We start from the raw sequence: 27,408 nt of genomic DNA, 5'->3' as shown, positions 1-27,408 counted from the left end.
TTTCCCCCACAGTCCAAACACATGCGGTACAGGTGAATTGAGTAAGCTAAATTGTCCGTAGTGTATGTATGTGAATGAGTGTGTGTGGATGTTTCCCAGTACTGGGTTGCAGCTGGAAGGGCATCCGCTGCGTGAAACATGTGCTGGATAAGTTGGCGGTTCATTCCACTGTGGTGACCCCGGATTAATAAAGGGACTAAGCCGAAAAGAAAATGAATGAATGAGTTCCCAAATACTTATACTGATCAACACTCTCAACACCCACTCCATTAATACTTGTTTGCTATGAACACATATAGACCCTTACAGTCTCTAATATGTTATCAATTACAGAAAAACTACACACAGCAGACATTTAGACCTTATTTGGGTTCAAAAACAACACGCAACATGGGGCTGGGCGATATTGCAAAAAAAAAAAAAAAAAAGAAATCATGTTTTGTATCATTTGATATAGATAATTATTGAATATTTTAACACTACATTTAGGAATATTAGGATTTGTTTTTATTTAACCACTTTTTTATTTACCAACATTACTAAGGCAAATCGTGTTAATAGTCAAAAACTAAAATATTTAAACAAAATATCTGATCTCTTTATAATTAAAATAAACATGAGTGTTAAAGAGACTCTTAAACTTGATAATTAAAATGTTACAAAGTGTGTGCAATGGTGAAGGTAGATCAACGTCTGTAAGATGTCAATAATAATGATACAGTTAACCTTAAACTCTGTCAACAACACAAATGATGATAATCAAATCTGAGCTTTCAAGTAAAATAACCAGCCATCATTATTCAAGTACATCCTGCAGCATTACAGACTGTGAAGTTGAGTGACTATATTACTCCCTATGCTAAAAACTCTTTCAGATGGAGAGCTGGTGGCTGGGATGCACAAGAAAAGAAACCAAAAAGCCACTCTGGTGACATGCTTACATCCTTTTTAATTTTTATTTATGTCCTCACTGCTCCTAAATGGCACTCGTTTACGCAGGTGTTGTTATTCTGACCTGAAAGTGACATGTTCGTTCGCGTGGTTTCCTTCACCATTTACAATGATCTTCACTTGGTTTGCAAAACTTGATGTGGCCCTCGGGTCTAAAAGTTTGCCATAAAAGCATACAAATGGACATAAAAGCATACCGAACCGTACCGTACCACTCAGTGGAAACAGACCACTATATATCAATACAAAATACAATTAAAAGCTAAATAAAATGAAAATTAAATACAAAGTAACACAAATAAACAAAAGAATAAAAATGAATAAAAACATTGAGTTGTTGTTGTTTATTGACCACTTCATGTGAAAGAATCTTTTAAAAAGGGTATTATAGACATCCTGTGTATATACAAATGTGTAATTATTTAAAGTAACCTAATAATAATAATAACAATTATTATTGTTGTTGTTGATTATTTGTTTGAATTACAAAAATATTTTTTGCCAATAACATTTTTAATCTTATTAATTGGGCATTTTTGATTCATTTATTCATTTGTTGAACACTCAGTCTGCTGGTTTTCTTTATTTTAAAAACTCACATTTAAAATCACTTTTATTTGTAGAATATAATATAGAAATTATTATTAAATTAATATTTTAATTTCAATACATTTAATTCAATCTAAAAGCTGAAGTTTGCATAATATTCTATTACTTTTATAATGCACTTTCAACTTTTAATTTGTTTGAATAAATAATTGTTCATGCTGCTCATTTCCATTCTTTTTTAAACAACTCATTATCAATAAACAAGCAATCTGTTCTTCAGAATTATTTCCTTGTAATTCATTCATTTATTTCATTCATTCATTTTCTTTTCGGCTTAGTCCCTTTGTTAATTTGGGATCGACACAGCGGAATGAACCGCCAACTTATCCAGTATATGTTTTACACAGTGGATGCCTTTCCAGCTGCAACCAATCACTGGGAAACACCCATACACTCTCATTCACACTACGGACAATTTAGCTTTCCCTTATTCCCTTATAGCGCATGTATTTGGACTGTGGGGGAAACCGGAGGAAACCCACGCCAACACGGGGAGAACATGCAAACTCTACACAGAAACGCCAACTGACCCAGCCGGGACTCAAACCAGTGACCTTCAAGCTGTGAGCCGATCGTGCTACCCACTGAGCCATCGTGATGCCCTATTTATTTATTTATTTGAGCTAAACATTCACACCTGCAGTAATGTCATTTCTTATAAGAATCATTTGAAGCATCAGGGAGGCTTTTTTTTACAGATTAGTTTCTAACCAGACAAAACAAAGCCATGCATGAGCAGAAACCTTTGTGTGGACATGTGTGTCTGTGTGTGTGCGTGTGTGTGAGTGTTTCCAGCGCTGTGGTCTCACTGTGAGCCGCTTCTGTCTCGTGGTTCTTCTTAAAAGCCAGAAATGTGTTGCAATAGAAACCGTTGTGGAGGAACGCTGTGGTATTAAAGCCTGTTCCTGTGAGTGTTTGCTGTTGTGTCATACCTCTCAACCCTCCCGTTTTTCCCGGGATTCTCCCGTATTTTACATTTCTATCCCGCTGTCATCTCGTAAAGGTATTTCTCCCGTATTTTTTATATTTCTGTGAAGAGCCGATCCTCCCGATATGCAACCCATACTGCCGAACCACCAGGGGCCGCCCTTTGCTCTTAAATGTGAATTTGTTCTGTGCTTTTATTTTATTTAGGCATGAAAACACTTTGAAATACACATAAAAACGGCGCGATTCATTTGCTTTTCATTACAGGCACTATTGCCCCTATGCAATCCTCAAAACAGTCAGTTCATGCAACGACTGTCTGATGCGCTCCATAGTGATAAATCAATCACTATCACTGTTTCCCAAGTGGATTCTGTACGTGCATGATTTGATGCGGAGCTCAAGTGGACACTGGGTTTTGGGTGTGTGTTTGAATAGACATACTGTATACACGTCATCATGATAATAATAATGATAATAATAATGGCGGTTCATTCCACTGTGGTGACCCCAGATTAATAAAGGGACTAAGCTGAAAAGAAAATGAATGAATAATAATAATAATCAGTGTTGGGCAGTAGCATCGCTAAAAGTAGTGATGCTACTAGCTTAACTACATTTGTCAGTAGCGTGGCGGTTGCGTTGCTACTTTCTAAATCAAATAGCTTTTCAGTAGCGAAGCTATTTTATTAGTCAAGTAGCGCAGTAGCGTCCACACAAGCTACATTTACCAATCGCGGATTAGTAACTGGCCAGTGGTGTAGTGGTTATTGTGTCGACACATGCACTCCGGTGCTCACGGCGACCCGAGTTCGATTCCGCCTCGCAGTCCTATGTTGATCCTCCCCTCTCTCTGCTCCCCATGCTTTCCTGTCTATACTCTCTACTGTCCTATTGAATAAAGGTGAAAACCCCGAAAAAATAATAAAAAAAAAAAGTAGTTTGCACTATTTTTTGTATTATAAAAGTAACCTAATAATAATAATGATTATAATAATAATTTCAATAATGGTTATAATAATAGTAATAATCATAATAATAGCGCAGCATGGTGGTGGAGTGGGTAACCCGGTCAACTGCGTTCGCTGGCATTTCTGTGTGGAGTTTGCATGTTCTCCCCATGTTGGCGTTGGTTTCCTCCGGGTGCTCCGGTTTCCCCCACAGTCCAAACACATGCGCTATAGGAGAAAATGGGTTATCTAAATTGGCCGTAGTGTACAGATGTCACTACTTCAAAACGGTCGGTCTGCCGCTATTCTTAACGCCGCCGCAGAGGTACCTATGTGTGCCAGCAGCTTTTGGCCACTGGGTGGCGCTTTAACCATAGATTTTCAGCTTTACCTTTTCACAATATGACAGTACTGTATGTGTGTTGTACATTATGTGATGTGTTCAATTAGGGGTGGGCGGTACACTGGTGTCATAGTCATCACCGGTGTGACATTGCGCCACGACATGGATTTTCTAATGCCGTCAATACCGTAATAAGTCAATTATGCGCCTTGAACGGCTGCATTTACATCAATAATAGCTAATTCTAAATAAGGCATTAAATTTTCTTTAAACGTTCAGTTGTGGTCTGAATACATGTCCTTATACTACAGGGCTCGAAATTGCAACCATTTTGGTCGCATGAGCGCCCGAAATGTAATCTATGCGCCCTCATAATATATTTGGGAGCATTTGTGTGTCTGAATATAATGGTTGTAGTGCAATCTGATTTGATTTTCTCTAAAAACTTGCTGAATCGCTCTACCCTGCTGCTGTATTGGTTCATATTAGCTGTCAGTCACTCAACGCTTCCCGCTGTCAGATAACAGGGAGCTTTTGTTACTGCAGGAAATGCAAACGGCTGAAGAGTGAAAAGTGCACAGGTTTGCAAACCTCACCTAAAGTTATAATAATAATAATGGCGCAGATGACAGCGATCATGACATGAGGTAAATGTTGATCCGCCAGCTGAGATCAATCGAGTGTTTTCAGAGAAGGTGCCCGAATCTCCATGCGTTGCATTCACCGCGTGTTCAGCGCAAATGTCCGCTAAATATAAAATCTAACACTGTACACATCATCGCCAAAGAAACTCACCTTTACTAAGTTTACACTGAAACTACGGCTCATAACAAAGAGCGGAATTGCGCTGGTGGTCATCATGAGAATCCTGCTCTGTCTGCTCATAAATTGGTGCGGCTGACTCGCCTGCTTTATTCCACCAACACAGAGAAATGAAGATCAGCTCATAACGAGACTGAGCATTTACAATGACCCAAACCAAAACTTTAAAGAGTGATAGAAGTGAGACTTTCTTTTGTCCGTTCTTCCTTGAGATGTATATTATTTTGCTATTGAAAGTAATACCATGATATTATACCGTCACCGTTCAAAAGATGAAAAATACCAAGATATTAATTTTAGGTCATATCGCCCACCTCTATGTTCAATTAAAATATCATTTTCCTTGTTTGTTTTGTTTTCTTAGTAATAAACATGCTTTTACACTATACTGTGTGTTTTAGAAAGGATACAATACATGGTGAGAAGTATAGCCCTAGGCTGCAAAAATGAAGCAAATATAATAATTAAGATCTTTAGCCTTTATAGTGAAACATAAACAGTGTTTCCATTTCTTTGACCATCATGGCGATGTTATCACCTCAAATCTTAAACGTGTATGTGTCTGAATGCTAGCGTGTATGGGTGTTTCCCAGTACCAGGGATCGGGAACCTTTTTTTCAGCAAAGAGCCATTTCTGAAATTTTTGACAAATGCATTTTTGTAAAGAGCCATTGGGGTATATATACTCATATGCACCCCAATACTACTACTATAAATAATAGAGGTTTAAACAAAACCTTTATGCTCATACACAACTAAAAATAAACAAATATGAAGCAACACATGTCCATCAATGAAGTAAGGACAATTTAATTACATTTCTGGTAAAGAAACTCTATTTTTTTTTTTCTGAAAGGCAACATAATTTAAAATAAACAAACATTTAACTACTATAAAAAATTACACTTTAAATAATTCATAATAAAGTATGCGACCATCATTTTGGCTAGTTTTAAAGAGCATATATTATTGTCATTATATACATTTTTGCTAGTTTTGGAGAACAAAAAAAATATATATTTTACATATTGAGTCAATGAATATATATTTTATATATTGAGTCAATGAAGGGCAAAACAACTTATATTTTTATGGGAACCACGCACAAGCATTTGCCATTCATTGCAGTGGTTTAGTCCTAAAAAAAAAGGTGGTGTACTATTAACCCACCCAACCGACCAATGCTGTATTATAATTTGACCTGAACGTTTCAGCGAGACATCATTCAGTTGACTTCGAAAAACAAATTAAGATGAGAGTTAAAAAACATTTGGTATACAGTTAAAGGGCATGCCAATACATGTAATAAAGGGAAGTCTAATCAGCAAAACAAGTGAGTATACCGAGGGTATACGCAAGTATTGATCCTCAGAAGTCGTAATACCCAAACAGCTAGTGGAAAAAACTGAGTATACGTGCGTATAGCCCCGACTACACCGCTGATTCATTGGTGTCGCGATTCAATTTCATCCACAGCACCGCACACATGCATTGGTCGAAATATAAATATTGTAATTTTATTTCAGTAGAAAACTGATTTCTAGTGATGTTATAAGTTTTTAAACTGTACAATATTACAGACACGTATTTTTTGTTCAAGAGCCACATGTGGCATAGGTTCCCTATCACTGCATTAGCCTATTATTGGGCGTCTCATATCTTCCCAATCTGCAAAGCCCACTTTCTGCTTGTTCGCTAGTCCACTGCCATGTCCCGCTACATCCACCCACAACCCACCTGCAATTAATCATAATTTATTTTTTTATTACCCGAGCCGCCCGACCCGCGGATTATCCGCAGCGCCCGCGGATATAACGCATCACTAGTGTGTGTTGTTGAGCTTGTGCATGTTCTGGTTGTGTTGTTGTGAGTGCTGATGTTTAGCTTGTGAATGATGTTGTTGTGTTTTATTCAGAGTTGCGGATGCAGGAGATGGTGTCGATGGGGATCGGGAACAAACCGTTCATGGACATCAAACCCAGCGATTCTGCCATCAGCGATCGAGCCGTCGACTACACCATGAAGAGCTCCGGTGAGATTCATCTTTATATAAACACAAGAGGATATATATATATATATATATGTGGTTGAAGTCAGAGTTATTAGCCCCCTGTACATTTTTCCCCATGTTCTGATTTTCTTCAACACATTTCTAATCGTATTAGTTTTAATAACTCATTTCTAATGACTGATTTATTTTATCTTTGCTCTGACGACAGCACATACTATCAGTGCTGAACGTCATGGCGAAGACTCAGGCCTAGCGTGTGAAATACTGATCAAAGGTGTTGGTCTTTGTGTCTTGTATGCTGGTGTATTATTATGAGGAAAAGAGAAGCCCAGCAGGATGTGGCCTTTGATCTGATCTGATCTTCAGGATGAGGGTTCAGTCAGAGCAGTGTGAATATATCTGTGTGTCTCTTCATTCATTACACCGGATCACACTCCTGTACGGGCTTGTGTTCTGTGTGTGTTTCTGAGCTGTTGGAAAACTTTGATCTTCACGCATTAGATGTGGAAACACACAAGTTCAAAGCAGGACACACCCCACACACACACTCTCACAAACTGGGTGTGTGTGTGTGTGTTTGTGACATATCAAGACACAAATGTGTGTAATCTGATGGATATGGCACAAGTTTTACAGGAGGAAGTGAGTTATGAGGGCATTGCTAATGTGCTCATTTCTCAAAAAGCTTACACATGACAGAATGGGTTATTTTAGAAAGTAAAACTGCACACACACAGTTCCTCTAATGGTTGGATTAGGCATAAGGTTGGGGGAGAAGGATCGAAAATACAGTTTGTACAATAGAAAAACAATGGAAGGTTATGGAATGTCCCCACAATTCACAAGAAACAAACCTGTGTCGTGTGTGTGTGTGTGTTTGTAGTACTCACAATTCACAAAAACAAATATGTGTCGTGTGTGTGTGTGTGTGTTTGTGGGTGTGTGTGTGTTTGTAGTACTCACAATACACAAAAACAAATATGTGTCGTGTGTGTGTGTGTGTTTAGAGTCCTCACAATTCACAAAAACAAATATGTGTCGTGTGTGTTTAGAGTCCTCAAAATTCACAAAAACAAACCTGTGTGTGTTTGTAGAGTCCTCACAGTTCACAAAAACAAACCTTTGTGTGTGTGTGTTTGTAGAGTCCTCACAATTCACAAAAACAAACCTGTGTCATATGTGTGTGTTTGTAGAGTCCTCACAAAAACAAATCTGTGTGTGTGCGTGTGTTTGTAGAGTCCTCACAATTCACAAAAACAAACCTGTGTGTGTGTTTGTAGAGTCCTCCAATTCACAAAAACAAACCTGTGTGTGTGTGTGTGTTTGTAGAGTCCTCATAATTCACAAAAACAAACCTGTGTGTGTGTGTTTGTAGAGTCCTCACAATTCACAAAAACAAACCTGTGTCATATGTGTGTGTTTGTAGAGTCCTCACAAAAACAAATCTGTGTGTGTGTGCGTGTGTTTGTAGAGTCCTCACAATTCACAAAAACAAACCTGTGTGTGTGTTTGTAGAGTCCTCCAATTCACAAAAACAAACCTGTGTGTGTGTGTGTGTTTGTAGAGTCCTCATAATTCACAAAAACAAACCTGTGTGTGTGTGTTTGTAGAGTCCTCTCAATTCACAAAAACAAACCTGTGTGTGTGTGTTTGTAGAGTCCTCATAATTCACAAAAACAAACCTGTGTGTGTGTTTGTAGAGTCCTCACAATTCACAAAAACAAACCTGTGTGTGTGTTTGTAGAGTCCTCACAATTCACAAAAACAAACCTGTGTCGTGTGTGTGTTTGTAGAGTCCTCACAATGTACAAAAATAAATGTCTTTCTATGTGTGTGTGTGTGTAGATTCGAGGACGCGCACGTCAATAGCGTTGTCTTCAGTGGATCACTCAACGCCTTTTAAGCGCCCTCACTCCACCATCTCCAACAGCAGCTCTTCGTCCTCCAGCAGCCAGTCGTCCTCATCTCTGCTGAACCTCCACCCGTCCCACACCCACCAGGCCCAGATCCACCCATCCCACATCCACCCGTCCCACTGGCCCTACGACTGCATCGAGGAGGACGAGCTGGAGCACGAATCCTCCATCCAGAACAGTATGAGTGAGTCCACTCCTTCAGCACACTACAATATTTATAGACAAACACCGGAGGAAATAAGTATTGAACACGTCACCATTTTTCTCAGAAAACATTTTTCTAAAGGTGCCGTTGACTTTAAATTTTCACCAGATGTTGATAACAACCAAAGACATCCATATGTGCAAAGAAAACAAATCTAATTAGTTTAGAAATTAAGTTATGTGTAATAAAATGAAATGATGCAGAACACATGAAGAAAGGGAGGTGTAGGTCAACAGTGAAAGCCCAGACAGCAGCTGAAATCTCTCAGTAGTTCTTCAGCAACCCTCTGCCCTTCCTCAGTGTAGATGAATATCAGCTGCTTCAGTCCAACATCTACATGAGCAGGAGGATGAAGATGAAACCAGGGTGGACATTTCAGCAAGACAATGATCCAAAACACAGCCAAGGAGACTCTCAGATGCTTTCAGAGAAAGAAAGAAAATCAAGCTGTGGAATGGCCCAGCCAATCACCTGATGCGAATTCAGTAGAGAATACAAAATAAAGCTCAAATTTGATAGACGAGACCCACAGAAGCATCAAGATTTGACACTCTGTTGAAGTCTGTGAGAAACTCACACCTGAGCAATGCATGTGACTTCACATTTTCAGTAGTTCAGTGCTTTTTTATGTGTTTATTGTTTGGGTATTTACCTAAATCTGGTTCAATTCCATGTCAACAGCTCCTTTGGAGATATTATTCACAGGAAAAAACATGACAATGTGTTCAATACTTATTTCCCCCACTCTAAATCATCCATTCATGTCTAAAATTCTAGAAAAAAGTTCTGTCTGCCCAATTATGCTCCTTTCTAAAGACGGACAATGCTTTTAAAGTCAAGTTTTAGGTCTCAACATAGTACAGAAACTAGAAAATAGTCAACGATTTAGGCCCAATCCCAATTCTACTTTTGTACACCTTCCCCTTGAAACAGAATGAGAAAGGGAAGGGCTTCAAAACTTACCCCTAAGAAATGGGACAGCACTACAGCACCTGCACACATCATTACATGTCATCGAGATCTCTGGCTTCATATGAGATCGATGATCAGGACTGCTGTAGTTATTCCAGTTGTGTTATTTTTTTTGGTATTTATATTCAGGACGTCACTGAAGGCAATGATATCATGTTATCATAACGCTATAAGGTGGCTCGTAACTGTAAAATAACAGAATAATACAAATAATAGAATATAAAATATTAAAGCTCGTAACTGTACTGTGCATTTACATCGTGGCCATATTCATCTAGCACAGGAAAACACCAGTACTGTTATCCCAGACACTGTAAGGTCATTCCCAGCCATCAGACTTTTCTGACAGCGAGTGTCAGATGTGAAAATTTGCTGTGGGATTACACATGGATTATAGATTTTAGCTTTTATTTTAGCGTTTTTTTAAATGCATGACGGTAAAACATGCACATTTTGATGACGCAATATGCTACCATCAGATTTTGCTACCAGTGTGAATTTTAAGGTGGAGTAGTGATATTAAGCTGTAATATCGCCCTAACCTACCTAATCTCTAACCCCAACCTCAGAACCATTCAAATACAGTGTTAAGCATAATCTGATGGGTAGGATAAATTGTCATGATACCAGTCGCATACGGTCCAGTCGCAGAAGTTCAAATATTTTAACAGATCAAATTTTTTGTATACAGAGATGATCGAAGCTCCACACAGCTCCAGGACTACTCTTCATTGGAAATTAATGACTTCTGGACTGTCGTTTGTCCTGTGCAGTGGAAAGGTGGCTTTAGCTGCTGACAGAGGCTGCATCTCGTTACTAGTTTTACTTGACCTCGGTGCTGCATTCAACACTATTCATAATGATATCCTCATAGATCGATTACATTTTACAGGTGTCCGGGGACAGGCTTTAAGATGGTTTGAGTCATGCTTAACTGACCTTTACCAGTTTGTAAATATGAATGACCATCTCTCCCTCATTAGCATAGTACGTTAGTCTTGTTTTTTGAATCTGCCACTATGCTGACACACAGGAATTTGTAGCTCCACCCTAAAAAAAACACACAATCCCATTAGAATTTAAAGCGACAGTCCACAAAACGCCCCAGATAGGATCAAAACCTGAAAGGGTCAGTTTCAAAGAGTTATAAAACATTATTTGTGTGGTATTTTGAGCTAAAACACACACACACACACTCTAGAGACATCAGAGACTCAGGGCGTACTCACACTATGTACAGTTGCCTTGAACCAAGCCGAAGCATGCTTGTCCCCCCTCCTGTATTCATCAGGGATCGCCACAGCAGACTGAACTGCCAACTTATCCAGCATATGTTTTACACAGCGGATGCAACCCAGTACTGGGAAACACTCATTCACACACACACTTATACACTACAACCAATTTAGTTCATCAATTCCCCTATAGCGCATGTGTTTGGACTGTGGGAAAAACCGGAGCACCCGGAGGAAACCCACACCAACACGGGGAGAACATGCAAACTCCACACAGAGATGCCAACTGGCCCAGCCAGGAGTCGAACCAGCAGCCTTCTTGCTGTGAGGCCACAGTGCTAACCACTGAGCCACCGTGCCGCCCTTTCAGTCAGTTCAGTCAATTAATAGTTTATATTGATCACATAGAAGTGACTATTTCTGTTTAACAATTTGAAAGCACAAACTCAGGAATGTACTCGCTCATATGTCATCATACTTCTCATACTTTTGTGATTAAAATATACATATAAATGAAATATAAAGCACTTTTCACAAACTAATGATTGCAGGTCCAACATAACAATAAAAATACTGCTAAATAAAATGCAAAATGTAAACATATAAGTATTACTATACACATTATATTATGTGACATCACCATATTAGAGTATAGTATTAGCCGAATGTTTATTAATAGCAGATGATCAAGATTAATTATATCCTGTTTTGGAAAAAAAACGACTCAGAATTTGTGACGTGTTGTGTAGTGTAAAGGTCTCTGGTGTGCAGTTACTCTGAAAAGGGTGTGAAAGATGACAAATTGTGGTTTGTTAGATTCAAAAGGCGTAACTTCTGCTAAAACTTGCCTTTCACATGATTAATCTGACTGCATTAAACACGAACATGACCAGAAATATGATGAGTTTGTCAAAGCTTCACTATCAAAGCTTATGTTATTATGAATTAATCACATTCATACTGTAATAACAAGCTTCTGAATTTAGTATATTTAGTGACGTTTTAGTAAAATATAAGTGCATGTTTGAGTAATGTTTTCTGTTCTGAGATGTGTTTCTTCTGAAAAAAATATTAAAATGGAGATAAAATAAACAAGTACATTTGTGTTTCCTTCAAAACAGAATTAAAAGATTTCATTTAAATAAGAAGGGTATAATCTATGGCCGTCCTGGTGGCCCAGTGGGTAGCAAGATCGCCTCACAGCAAGAAGGTCGCTGGTTCAAGTCTCGTCTGAGTCAGCTGGCGTTTCTGTGTGGAGTTTGCATGTTCTCCCTGTGTTGGTGTGGGTTTCCTCCGGGTGCTCCGGTTTCCACCCACAACACATGTGCTATAGGGGAACTGGATAAGCTAAATTGTCCGTAGTGTATGTGTGTGAATCAGTGTGCATGGGTGTTTCCCAGTGATAGGTTGCAGCTGAAATGGCATTCGCTGCGTAAAACATATGCTGGATAAGTTGGTGGGTCATTCCGCTGTGGCGACCCCTGATTAACAAAGGGACTGAGCCGAAAAGAAAATGAATGAATGAATGAATGAATGGTGTAATCTATTTAAAAGAATGTGTAAATGGCAACAGATGTACGTTAAATGAATCAAAAGGGACAGTAAAGACATTTGTTTCCTAACATTCAGGTTGGAATAAATGCTGTTTTTTGACTGTAAATTCATCAAAGAATCCTTAAAGCTATAAATATATCGATGTTTTCAGCATTTATAATAATTATAGATATTTCTTGATCATGAAGTCATCATAGTGGGATTTCTGAAGGATTTCTGTGACTCTGAAGACTGGAGGAATTATGATGATAATTCAGATTTACAGCACAGAAATACAATACATTTTACTATTTATTCACATTCAAAACAGATTTTTAAATATATTTAAACATTATATGTATACTATATCTATATCTATCTAATATATATATATATATATATATATATATATATATATATATATATATATATATATATACTATATATATATATATATAGTATAAATATTTATATATAGTGAGTATATATAGTGTCAGTGTACACTAGGCAGATCACCTACTGCACTTTTAAGCCTACACTGCAAAAATGCAGGGTTCCACACAATCCAATCATGTTGTCCCAACACAAATTGTTTAAGTCAGCTTAACACTTTTAACAAATTTATGTAGATTGAACATTAAAAAATTTAGTTATCCCAGTGAAATCTTAAGAATTATGTTGTTTCAGCTTATTTTAAATAAGTAGATAAATATTTTTTGTAGTGTTTTTAACGTTTCATAATTGTCAGATCCCCATTGTTTTCCCACTATATGACTTTCTTGTCCAAAGTATCGAGTTTGGTACCAGTCGGTACTGACTTTTTTTTTTTTGTAAGATTTATTTTTGCCTTTAAGTGGATAGGACAGTATTTCAGACAGGAAGCGAAGTGGGAGAGAGAGAGGGGGTAGGGACAGGAAATGTCCTTGAGCCGGGATTCGAACTCGGGACGCCCTGAATTGCTATGTCAGCTAATTGCTAATTGCATATGTCAGCGCACTAACCACTAGGCTATTGCACTGACGGTACTGACATTTTAAAAACATCCATTTCCTGCTAACACTCGACCTGTTAAATGAGAATCTGAAATATTTTGAGGCATACTTCAATAAATAAGGATGATTTAGTATTCAGAAATGTTTCATTTTGATTGTTTTTAAATAAATTAGTCTTGCAATTCATTTTTTCTGCTTTTCATATACACTACCTGACAAAAGTCTTGTGGTGGATCTCAGTTGTAAGAGCAACAAATAATAACTTGACGTCTAGTTGATCGTTTGGAAAAGTGTCAGAAGGTGGATTTTTCAGATGAATCATCTGTTGAACTGCATCCCAATCATCACAAATACTGCAGAAGACCTACTGGAACCCATATGAAGCCAAGATCCTCATAGAAATCAGTCAAGTTTGGTGAAGGCGAAATCATGGTTTGGGGTTACATTCAGTATGGGGCCGTGCGAGAGATCTGCAGAGTGGATGATCAACATCAACAGCCTGAGTTATCAAGACATTTGTGCTGCCCATTACATTACAAACCACAGGAGAGGGCAAATTCTCCTGCAGGATAGCGCTCCTTATACTTCAACCTCCACATCAAAGGTGCTCCAGGATTGGCCAGCCCAGTCCCCAGATATAACCATTATTGAGTATGTCTGGGGTAAGATGGAGGAGGCGTTGAAGATGAATCCAAAGAGTCTTGATGAACTCTGGGAGTCCTGCAAGAAGGCTTTCTTTGCCATTCCAGATGACTTTATTAATCAGTGATTTGAGTCATTGCAGAGATGTATGGATGCAGTCCTCCAAGCTCATGATGGAGTCAGACACAATATTCATTCTGTTTCCACTGCAGCATGACCACATATTCTATACTGGACATTATTGAAGGTTCAGTGACCAGACTTTAGTCTAAGCAGAGTCAGAGCTTACTGTCCTAATGAAATCATTCAAAATCAAAGCATGATCATATTTTATTGTGCTTAAATAAGTGTAATCTAGAGGCCTTTACCTTTCATATAAGACACTTCTGATACCAAATCATCAACTAGAAGTCAAGTTATTATTTGCTGTTCTTGAAACATGCATAGGCGACAAGACTTTCGTTAGGTAGTATATTTAAGTCTGTCTATATGTGTGTATGTAATAGATGCAGAAACAAATAGATTGTAATTATACATGAAATGTCAGATATTATTAGGTGTGATTAGCATCATCATTTTGAACAGGAAGAGAAACTTGCTTGAATCATCATCTAATAATACTCGTCAGCTGAGGAAGAGTTTTAGTGTCTTGTGAACACTCTGCCCAGTGAAACCACAGTCATTCTGGCCCTCAGAGTTTCCACTGGTGAACTAAAGACACCACAGCAGAGCGCGAAAGAGAGAGGGGCCACTTCCTGTTTCACACTTCCTGTCTGTTCATGAACACATTCAGCTCACCACACACTCTATTATCATCCAGATACACTCAACTATATATGAAGATCCACACCGCTGCTTTCATACAGCCGCAGAATTTTAATCAGTAGCTTTATATACAGTTATGGTCAGAATTATTAGCCCTCCTGTATAGTTTTCCCAGTTTCTGTTTAACGGAGAGCAGATTTAGTCAACACATTTCTAATCATAATAGTTTAATAACTCATCTCTAATAACTGATTTATTTTCTCTTTGCCATGATGACAGTAAATAATATTAGACTAGATATTATTCACGACACTTCTATACAGCTTAAAGTGACATTTAAAGGCTTAACTAGGTTAATTAGGCAAGTCATTGTATAACAGTGGTTTGTTCTGGAGACAATTCAAAACAAATATTGCTTAAGGGGGCTAATAATATTGACCTTAAAATGGCTTTAAAACAATTAAAAACTGCTTTTATTCTAGCCGAAATAAAGCAAATAAGACTTTCTCTAGAAGAAAAAATATAATAGGAAATACTGTGAAAATTTCCTGAATCTGTTCAACATCATGTGGGAAATATTTAAAAAAGAAAAGAAAATTCACAGGAGGGCGAATAATTCAGACTTTAACTGTATATAGAAATAAATAATAATTTTATTGTTTGTTTGTAAGAAAAAAAATTGACAGGACATTTTTGATTTAAAAATAAGTATTTAAAAGAACAGCATTTACTTGAATCATTAATCTTGTGAAACACTTTGGGCTCTATTTTGACGATCCATGCGCAAAGTCCTAAAGGGCAGGGCGCAAAGGCATTAAGGGCATGTCAGAATCCATTTAGAATTTGCTATTTTAAGGACGGAAAATTCCACTTAGCGCCGTGGCGCATGGTCTAACAGGGTTGAGCTTATTCTCTTAATGAGTTATAGGTGTGTTTTGAGAATAAACCAATCAGAGTCTCATCTCCCATTCCCTTTAAGAGTCAGTTGCATAGCGCATTTGCTATTTACATGACGGACTTTGTAAGTGTAAAAACTGAACGCTTCACTAGAGAGAAAACAGTTAAACAGAGCATCTGCAGCACTAGAATGAGAGATGAGCCTCCTCATTATTTACTTTCACTTTCACTCTCGTGGATAGGGAAACGTGTTGTACGCAGACATCCATTAGCCTATACATCATTAATTTAGTTTGTTAAGCACAAAGATTTGTTTTAAATCTATTTCTAAATTCAGTTCTAATATTCAGCAAAGGAATAAATGAACAATAATAATGAAGTGTGTTCAAAAACTGAGTTATATCCCAATACACATGCTGTGCCCCATATGGTCTAAAACCTGAAAGGTGGACAAATCTAATCTTGTTTTTAATAAAACAAATATAAATATGCAGATAATAAATAATTCTGCTAATAATAATAACATTATACTAAAGCAAATTGTTATGAATAAACTGAAAAAGCCCCTCGAGATGAAGAAGGCATGAAAGTATTGTTTTTATATTTATGTAAGCTAGAAAATAATGTTTTGTAATATTTTAATCCTTTAATTATTTTTCATTTGTAAAGATATTTGTGTATTGCTGTACACCCTGTGTGTTTTCAGCAATGTGTAAGCGAGGTGCATAACTAACGTGCTCTGTGCTGGACTATAGACCAGCTTTGATCTGGACTATTGAACCGTCTATTTAAGTTCCTCAAAATAGCAACGTGCCAGCAATGTGCCTCAACACACCTCCTTTTTAGATCAGAACGCCTATGAGCGCACATATGAGCACAAATGCATTTGCTAGCGTAGCCACAAAATGTCACAACCACTCTTGTGTTAAGCTGAAACTAGCAAACAATTGCGCCGCATTGCGCCGGGTGTATGATAGGGCCCAGTGTATGCGCATGTGCTTGTTTAATGTAAAGTCATGCATGCATAATGTGTGCAGTCGATGTGTGTATAAATAAAATGCTTGTGTGTGTAATTCATGCATGCATCGTGTGCAGTCTGTGTGAGTGTATAAATATAATACACGTGTGTGTGTGTGTTTGCAATGTAAACGCATGCCTGTATTGTGTTGTGGTGTGTGCTCATATATATATATATATATATATATATATATATATATATATATATATATATATATATATATATATATATAATGCATGTATGTGTGTGTCTTTTAATGTAAACTTAGGCGTGTATTGTGTGTGTATAAATATAATGTGCATGTGCCTGTGTGTGTTCAACATAAACTCATGTGTGCAGTCCTGTGTGAGTATATAAATATAAAGTGTGTTTGTGTGTGTGTGTGTGTGCGCGCGCATGTGGTTGAGTGTACAAATATATTACACGTGTGCGTTTTTAACTTGTGCATGTATTGTGTGATGGTGTCAGTGTATAAATATAATGTGTGTGTGATTGTGTTGCGTGCAGTCAGTGAGAGTATATAAGTATAATGCAAATGTGTGTGTTTGTAATGCAATGTGTTTAATTCATGTGTGTGTTGTGCGCAGTTGGTGAGAGTGTGGAGAGCTCGTCGTCTCAGTGCACGTCCAGCGACAGCATCAGTAATCTGAGCATCATCACCGTCCAGCATCATCCAGCTCTACTGATGGAGAAGGACAGCAGTGATGGAGGCTCGTGTGTGTGTACACCATCACCATCACCATCACCACCCACAGCATCCAGCAGCATCCTCTACCACACAGAGCAGGAGCTGCAGACGCAGAGCACTAACTACATCACTGCGGTGAGAAACACACTCACACACGCACAGCAACAGTAAAGATGACAGATTGTGCCTCTTCCCAATAGGGAAAACCAGCAACAGTCAAATATGCATGATTATCTGCTGTCATGGCTTTGCAATCAATATCCCTGCTGAAAAATCCAGCTTAAACCAGCCTAAGCTGGTTGGCTGGTTTTAGCTGGTTGACTAGGCTGGTTTTAGAAGGGTTTTGGCCACTTCCAGGCTCGTTTCCAGCTATTTCCAGCCTGGTCTAAGGTGGTCAGGCTGGAAAATGACCAGCTAAATCCAGCTAAAACCAGCTTGACCAGCCTGGTTTAAGCTGGACATAGCTGGTTTAGGCTGACTAGGCTGGTCAAGCTGGTTTTAGCTGGTCGAATCCCAGCCTGACCGCCTAAGACCAGGCCTTAAATGGCTGGAAACCAGCCTGGAAGTGGCCAAAACCCCTCTAAAACCAGCCTGGTTGACCAGCTAAAACCAGCTGATTTAAGCTGGTTTTTTCAGTAGGGTACGATTATAATGGAAGCCAATGGAGCCAAAACAGCACCAACATAATTCAATTCAATTCAATTCCCGTTATTTCTATAGCGCTTTTACAATGTAGATTGTGTCAAAGCAGCTTTATATAGAAGATCATAGTGAATTGAAACAGTGTAGTTCAGTTTTCAGTGTATAAATTTAGTTCAGTTTAGCTCAGTTCAGTGTGGTTTAATAGTGGTATTGCACACTTACCTCAGATGAGAGAGCCGCAGCGCGGGGGACACCAAGCGAGGCTCACACAAGCGACATTGTACAGGCTGAAGAGCAAAGCCAGTAAGTGGGAGAATAAGAGAATGAAAGAAGTCGGTAGCTTTAGCTGACTAGCGTTGCTAGCAGGCTAAAGCTACAAACAACAAGTGGATGCTCAAGAGACAGAACGTTTAAAAGTAGATTTGTTTGTATAAATGTATTAAGAGTTTGTTCACCCTAAGTAGGAGAGACAAATACTTGGCGAATGTGGAGGTGTTTTATGATAAAAATGTAAATTGCGAGTCTACGCGGCAGAACTCCAAACACACGCCGCGAGGCTACCGTAACAGCGACCTTGTTTTTTTTAAGAAGAAATAATCTGTAAATAATTAAAATAATCTGTTTAACATGTACATTTATTTCACATTATGATAGATGCTGTGAGCTGTCGAACGGTAAAATACATGCCACATTTAAAAAAAATAATCCACAGGAAAATGAGCACAAATAAAACGCAAAAAAACTGAACAAACAAAGGCAATGAAAGCTTAATTACATTCAACTGAAAAAGCAAAAAGGAAAATCTCTTCATTCTTACTTTATATCTCTTTAATCTTACTTTATTTTCACAATTAATGTTGAGGTCAGACCAGTTCAGTCTTCTGTGTTAAACTGTAGTTAACCGCTGCAATTCTCTACAATACACAGTATTGGGTGATGCATTATTATACAAGCAAATGAGAACAAAGATGAGCTAAAACAAACAGAAAATGAAACGTTGAACATTTAAAAACAGGTTTTTCTAAAAGTGAAACCAAAAGACAGTACTTTTAAAGACAGACTAACCAAAGAGGAGTCAATTTTCCCCGTGTATTGTTGAGTTTTTAAAAAATTTCAAAGCTTTTACCCAAAATATGTGTCAAAATAAGATTTGTCAGCAAAAATCATCAATGTGTGTCGTTCTCCAGCAGTGTTTTCATCTCATGTTATCTGCCGTGTTTGTTTCAGCAGAACCAGGCGTCTCATGGTCTGTTAGGCCTGTCCACTCTGGTCTGAATCAAACACTTTTACATCAGTAAGTACTGGTGTGATTCCTGACGCTTGTTCTTATTAAAGAGGCACTTCAGACAAAAATGAACATTTCCCCATCATTTACTCACTCATGTGGCTCTAAAGATTCTTCATCTGTCGAACACAAAACAAGATATTTTGAAGAATGTTGCAAAAAGCAGCTAGTAGCATTGATTCCATCCACTGCGTACGTTGGCAGACTTGAGATGCAGACCCCGTGTACAATAACACGTTTTAGTTTTAGAAGGAAAACGATCCGCATCCACACTAGCGTTTCACCTAGCATTTCTGAACAGCTCTCCGTCAATACATTTTATACACGTTATACATTTATAATGGCCATTATTGATTATTAAAACTGATATTCAGCAAAAGAGAGGCTATGTTTCATATTTTTCACTGAAAATTAAAGGAGGCAGTTCTGTTATAGGCTCTGTTTTGTAATAAATATGCATACAGTGAAGATGACACTCAAATAAATATGCAGCTACATGTGGCCTAAACATTTTTAGTGTCTGTTCAGTTAATATGAAAAGTAACTAAATGAAATAAAAAAACGTTCATATCAAACTGAAAATAGGCAGATACTTATATCATGTCTTCATCTTATTGAGAAGTTAGTGAAACAACGTAGCCAGGATGATGAGCTTATAAAGTACACAGTTCCCTTTAAAGATTTACCTGTGTCCTCTGGAGTTTGTTTTCCATATCAAACTTGCGAAGTCTGAACTTACAAGGAGAGGATTCAGGACTGAACTGTGTGTAGGGCTACTTAATATTGAAGGGAAAAGCCCCAATCAGATCTGCAGTCCCGCCTCCGTTTTCAGATGTCTCCGTTTTCCCCCATCCACACTGACATGGAGCAGCAGCGCTTTAAAAAGAAAACAGTCTCTCCAGAGTTTTCAAAACGCTCCGTTTTCTGCGCTTGAAAATTCCGGCGTAGTGTGAACAGATGGCGTAACCGTAGAAAAACTTATACGTTTTAAAACTAAAACGTACTAGTGTAAACTGAGGCCGCAGAGAGGAGTTGACCCCAACAATAGGATTCAAGTCAGACGAAGAATGGTTTCAAAATGTAGGTAAAGATATATATAAAATAAACAAGAAAATTACAGAGTGACAATGTGGTAAAATCTGAAAGAGTGGTAAAAATGGACATGAGGGCTTTTCTTTTTTATGGATTGCTTATGAAAACACTGTCGGTTGGGTTTAGGGAAGAGGGAGGGTGGGGCTATCGGTCAGTCAGTCAGTCAATCGACAGCAGCCTCTGATGGATATTACTGAGAACAGCAGGCATGAATGACACTCGAGAGAGAAACCTGAGATCTGAAAAAGCCTACACAGCGGCCTCTGATGGATTCGTGAAAATGAAAACTGCAAAAAAACGTAGCTCCTGGGATGTATTTGGCGCTCTCCAGAAATGTATACAGGGGTACGTATCAATAATAAGCTTGAGTGGCTAATTACCCTAACTTTACCCTAATTACCCTAGTTAAGCCTTTAAATGTCACTTTAAGCTGTATAGAAGTGTCTTGAAGAATATCTAGTCTAATATTATTTACTGTCATCATGGCAAAGAGAAAATAAATCAGTTATTAGAGATGAGTTATTAACACTATTATGATCAGAAATTTGTTAAGCAAATCTTTTCTCCATTAAACAGAAATCTGGGGGAAAATATATAGAAAAGGATTAAAATAGAACAGGAAGGCTAATAATTCAGATTTCACTCATTTCATAAAAATTGCTTAACAGAAATAAACCTCATAAACTCTGCTGTAAACACATGTAATGAATAAACTCATGTGCTTTATCAGTCTGCATGACGTGCTTTAGTTTCTGACAGACGCTGATCAGATATAAATGTGTGTTTCAGGGACTTTGCATTACAGTGGTCCTTTGTTAATCACAGGAGTTACGTTCTAAAAATAACCCGCAATATGCAAAAACTGCGAAGTAGTCCGCTTTATTTTGTACAATTATTATAGATGTTTTAAGGCAGTAAAACCCCTCACTACACACTTTATACACTTAGACAGGCATGAATATTTACACTACTTTTCTCTCTTGCTTAAACTCTCAAAGTTCAGACCTTCATAGAAAAATAAGTCCAGTATTATAGAGTGAAACTAAAGATCAAAACGTGTTGATCTTCATTTATTTCATCTGTATTGGCGCCCTACATCTGCGTAACTTCTACGTTCCTTTAGCATGTCCAGAAGTTAAACTTTTTGTGCGATGGTCAGCATCTTCCTCTGTCTTTTGGGTGCTACCTGCAAGGTGCCTTTGACGGTGCAGAACGTTTTGTCGAAATTGTGTGGAGAAAACTTGCAAACATACAGTACAGCACTTCAGAGTCACACTGCTAGTGTGACGGTCTTGCTTTGGCTGTCTTTTTACTGCACACTGTACAATGGAGACAGACAGCGCGTGTAAATAGTTGCTGGTTCATAAAGAAAATGACCATTTCCACAGCAATGCTTCATTACTCTACTCTCCGTTTTATTTAAAACGGCTTTATATATATTTTATATGCCAATTAATTATTTTTAACTTTGTGATCGTATTGTGTAAATTTGAACCATATGAATATGTAAAACATAACACACTTTGACAAATCAATGAATGCCAATACTTAATGTACAATCACTGCTTAATACAGAGCAATACAATTTAACTCAAAAAGAGAGTAAACATCCCCACCTAGTGGAGACTTTTAGCAACTCGTTTTGAATAATAATAGTAATAAAATAATTACAAGCAATTAATTAATAACATTTAACAACATACCTGTACAATGGAGACAGACAGGGCGTGTAAATAGTTGCTGGTTCATAAAGAAAATGGCCACTTCTATATAAAACACAAGACAGCACACAAATTGATTACAACCAGGCCTCGTTATATAAACACGTTATAACTCAAGATTGAGCTACACACTCGACGCCAAACACAACTCATGAGTGTCTCAACATATTCATTCAAACATTCAATCACAATAAAGCAGATATTTATGTGCTTTAAACACTTATAAATAGTCATTTTCCACCCGGGAGAAACGTGCGACTTACCTACAGCAATGCTTCATTAACTCTGCTGTGGGCGATCTCTACTCCACGCGGTTATTACACCACGCACACTGTAGAGGGCGCTGTCCCCATTTAGCCATTAATTTAACACACTTCTTTGCTCCTTTACACTAGGGATTGAAGATTTATGTAAGTTTGGCAAGCTCAACGCATTCTGTACTGTACAGGAGACATGGCATGGAGGAGATTGATCGACAATGGTCTAAAACCAGTCAGGACGCAGAACACAATGCGCTGTAAAAAAAAAATCGGCGAGGCTGCGAAAAGTGAACCGCATTATAGCGAGGGACCACTGTAGTGTTGGTTTCCAGCTCTCCATGTTTCCAGCTTTCCATTGTAAAATATCTGAAATTTTGTTGTGCTGATTGTAAAAAGCCTTAGCCCTCCGTCAGTCCGTCATCACAGTGCTTCAGTATTATTCTTCTATTATTATTCCCTCCAGAACTGTCTTGAGCATCTGTCTGCGCTCCCGTCTCATGCCTCCAAAAGCCACCGCGTTCATTTCATTTCGTCTTCTGAGGCGCAACTCATTTATTAGAGAAGAACAAACACCACAGTGGTGTATATTAACAGTACCCCTGCTGAAAAATCCAGCTTAAACCAGCCTAGGCTGGTTGGCTGGTTTTAGCTGATCGACCAGGCTAGTTTTAGAGGGGTTTTGGCCATTTCCAGGATGGTTTCCAGTTATTTCCAGCCTGGACTTAGCTGGTCAGGCTGGAAAATGACCAGCTAAATCCAGCTAAATCCAGCTTGATCAGCCTGGTTTCAACTGGACATAGCTGGTTGAGGCTGGGCTCCCAGCCTGACTAGGCTGGTCGAGCTGGTTTTAGCTGGTCGTCTCCCAACCTGACCGGCTAAGACCAGGCTGGAAATGGCTGGAAACCAGCCTGGAAGTGGCCAAAACCCCTCTAAAACCAGCCTGGTCGACCAGCTAAAACCAGCCAACCAGCCTAGGCTGGTTTAAGCTGTTTTTTTCAGTAGGGACATCAAACTACACTTCTCTCAGCAATATCTGTGCAGTTTTATCAGGAAGTGATGATTTTGTTCTCTTATGTTTCTCATTGGATGGAAACGCTGCTTTATTCACTAATGATTAATGCCATATTACAGTTTTGTGCATAAATCTAATTCGCACCCTTGTATGGAAACAAAGTTAATTACATCCATAGTAAGAACAAAATATACTATATTTATTCCAGCATTCTTCAGAATATCTTCCTATTGTGTTCAACAGCAGAAAGAAACTCAAATTAGTTTTGAATAATGATGATGAAATTATATATATATATATATATATGTTTCCTTTTTGGGTGCACTGTCGCTTTAATGCACAAGTCTGGCGCTGATGTTTGGGCTGCATGTGTGTGCTGGGCTTCAAGGGAGCTGCTGGTGCTTGCTGTTATTTTCAGCTCAATGTACATGTGTCAATATTAGGGCTACACAATATGTGACTTCAGCATTGACAATGCATTGTGTGCATATACAATAGGCTGATCACAGATGCTTAATATTGAGTTGAGGTTATACACTCTGCAAAAACAATGCTTTTGTTGTCTTGTTTCTAGTCCAAATATCTAAAAAAGATCCTTAAATCAACAAGCTTTTTCTACACAAGATAAAATTATTGTCTTGCTTTCAGAAATAGAGTCAAAATGAAGTGAGTTTTTCCTTAAAACAAGCAGCGTAATCAGCCAATGGGGTAAGGACAATCTTGTTTTTCCTTTTGACATATTATTTTGCTTACCCAAGTGGCAGGTTATTTGGCTTGTTTAAAGGAAAAACTCACTTCATTTTGACTCATTACTTCTAAATAACAAGACAATATTTTTATCTTGTCTAAAAATGCTTCTTGATTTAAGAGTTTTCAGATATTTGGACTAGAAACAAGACCAAACTCTAAGTAAGAAAAGCATTTTTGCAGTACACAGTTCAGAATATTTGTGGAGTCATGACTAGGGCTAGACTGAATCGGCGGACGCTTTTCGCTATTTCTGCGCAGAATTTTGATAAAAATCTGCTGATTATGCACAATGATATGAGAGTATCATAACTAAAACCTTAATATAAGAACTGAAGTGATACCTTTTTAACTTTTATTTAATGTTAACAAGACAAATCCAATTAGATCCACTTTATTTAGTAAACAAAGCAAGTCTCTCATATCATATCTCTACTAAAGGACAGAAAATATTGCTTTACAAACTGTATTGTAAATAAACCATATCAATTTTTCCATGTGTCAATAATATTACTAAAATTCATTTTAAAACTGAATAAATATAAATATAACACACATTTACACAAGTAAATAAACAGAATCAATGATGAGCTATCTGCCGAATTCTGCGCGTGCAGATTCCGTGTGGGCCTAATCATGACCAAATTCAATCATAATCACATTAGAGATTATTATTTGCATGAGTTTAAACACTGTGAACATTTCAAGAGAGTTCAGGCACAATAAATTAAAACATTTGTATATTTAATAAAGATTAATTACATTTAATAATTCATACAATTAAGACTTTTCATGGTAATTTATATGTTATTATTGAATTTCTGTACCTGAATACTCTCCAGAAAGCCATAAAGCACTGTTACTTTCATTTGTATGTTTGCTCTATTGTATAAACACTACCTGACGAAAGTCTTGTCGATTCCAGTTGTAAGAGCAACAAATAATAACTTGACTTCTAGTTGATCATTTGGTATCAGAAGTGTCTTTTATGAAAGGAAAAGGCCTCTAGATATTGCTTGTTTGACCACAATAGAATATTGAACTGCATCCCTATCATCACCAATACTGCAGAAGACCTACTGGAACCCGCATGGAGCCAAGATCCTTATAGAAATTTTGATTAAGGAAAAATCATGGTTTGGGGTTACATTCAGTATGGGGGCGTGCGAGAGATCTGCAGAGTGGATGGCAGAGTTATCAAGACATTTGTGCTGCCCATTACATTACAAACCACAGGAGAGGGCAAATTCCAGCCTGATCTCACGAGAAAACGTAAGTATTTAACATTTTGTCAGTTTAGTGGCTAATTCGTACGAATGCGTCGTCGAAATTGTACGATTTTAAAAAGGAGGCGTGGCACCTAACCCCACCCCTAAACCCAACCGTCATTGGGGAATGAGCAAATCGTACTAAATTGGACGAATTAGATTGTACGAATTCATACGAATTAGCCACTAAATCAAAAAGTTACGAATTGCTGTGAGATTGCGTTAGCAAATTCTCCAGCAGGATAGCGCTCCTTCTCATACTTCAGCCTCCACATCAAAGTTTCTGAAAGCAAAGAAGGTCAAGGTGCTCCAGGATTGGCCAGCCCAGTCACCAGACATGAACATTATTGAGCATGTCTGGGGTAAGATGAAGGAGGAGGCATTGAAGATGAATCCAAAGACTCTTGATGAACTCTGGGAGTCCTGCAAGAACGCTTTCTTCACCATTCCAGATGACTTTATTAATCAGTGATTTGAGTCATTGCAGAGATGTATGGATGCAGTCCTCCAAGCTCATGATGGAGTCAGACACAATATTCATTCTGTTTCCACTGCAGCATGAGCACATATTCTATACTGTCAGTCACAAGACTTTTGTCTATGCAGAGTCAGACCTTACTGTCCTAATGAAATCATTATAAATCAAGGCATGATCATATTTTATTGTGCTCAAATAAACATAATCTAGAGACCTTTGCCTTTCATATCAGCCACTTCTGATACCAAATGATCAACGAGAAGTCAAGTTATTATTTGCTGTTCTTGAAACAGGCGACAAGACTTTTGTTAGGTAGTATATTTAAGTCTGTGTATGTGTGTGTGTGATAGATGCAGAAAAAAATTGATTGTAATTATACATGAAAGAAATGTCAGATATTAATAGGTGTGATTAGCATCATCATTTTGAACAGGAAGAGAAACTTGCTTGAATCATCCTCTAATAAGTGTAATCTAGAGGTTTTGCCTTTCATATAAGCCACTTCTGATACTAAATGATTAACTAGAAGTCAAGTTATTATTTGCTGCTCCTAAAACTTGGATGGGTGACAAGATTTTCGTTTATGGTCCACAACAACATAGTCTTAATCAATGTAAAATTATTTGTTTCTAAATAGAGCTATTCAAGTCATTCAACTCCACAGTTTAACAAAGTGACTTTTATTGACATTTTAGTTGTTTGAAATGATATAAGAAATGATATCTAGAGAAATAAGTCTGTAAAAAAGCTGAAAATGTGCTGCAGTTTATTACAAGGTGTTTGTAGCATAATATACAACACCAACACAGACAATATAGCACTGCACACTATTACACATGTTCAGAAAATCACTTTTACAAACCTTTTAAGGTTAAAAGTTGTTGGAAGAAACATCAAGGTCTCATAATGCAAGTCAGAAGCAGAAATAAGAGCATAAAATAAATCACAAAATACAGAAAACTGCTAATGTACGGATATCTTTACAGTATTTAATCACCTGTATGCATGACAGTTTATTGCATGTGAAGCAGTGATGATAAAGTGTTGTTTGGGTCAGAATGATGAGATGATCAGCAGATGTGTGTGTGGCTTCATTCACATGACACTGCAGTTTCACAGCTACTGGACGCATTGATTTGTGATGACGCTAAAGGTTTGAGACGAGGTGTGAAGATGCATTAAATCATTTTCCATCACTGAGCACCAGCTTGAGCTGTGAAATACACAGCGCAGTGTGTAATGTGAAAGAAATGAAATCAAATGAACTGGACAATAGTTTTAATCTATTTTACTTGCTTGTGATGTGTTTGAACTAATACTGCTATTGATCGCAGAAAAAAAGGTCTATATTTGCAACATTTTGTAAATGCTGCTTTATTCGCAGATGTTTTATACAACTAGGCATGGGACGATAATCTGTTTAGAGG

The 27,408-nt window shown here is 37.8% G+C and overlaps 1 protein-coding gene across 3 annotated transcripts in view; it reads left to right on the top strand.

The window, feature by feature from the left end:
• Positions 1 to 27,408, top strand: part of zgc:158766 (uncharacterized protein LOC100009641 homolog) — a 103,713-nt gene that overhangs the window by 74,214 nt on the left and 2,091 nt on the right. The window contains exons 22-25 of one of the 3 annotated variants that reach the window (XM_056474992.1): positions 6,518 to 6,634; positions 8,459 to 8,713; positions 17,376 to 17,611; positions 19,349 to 19,412. In XM_056474992.1, coding sequence (XP_056330967.1) covers positions 6,518 to 6,634; positions 8,459 to 8,713; positions 17,376 to 17,611; positions 19,349 to 19,393 — 653 coding nt within the window. In that variant the 3' untranslated portion in view covers positions 19,394 to 19,412. Of the gene's footprint in view, positions 1 to 6,517; positions 6,635 to 8,458; positions 8,714 to 17,375; positions 17,612 to 19,345; positions 19,413 to 27,408 lie in introns of all 3 variants that reach the window. The other 2 variants (XM_056474991.1, XM_056474993.1) reach the window with 2 other exon arrangements.

This window comes from Danio aesculapii, chromosome 16 (assembly GCF_903798145.1).
Source record: "Danio aesculapii chromosome 16, fDanAes4.1, whole genome shotgun sequence".
In the NCBI taxonomy this organism is placed as follows: domain Eukaryota; kingdom Metazoa; phylum Chordata; class Actinopteri; order Cypriniformes; family Danionidae; genus Danio; species Danio aesculapii.
This window is presented reverse-complemented; position numbering and strand designations above follow the sequence as displayed.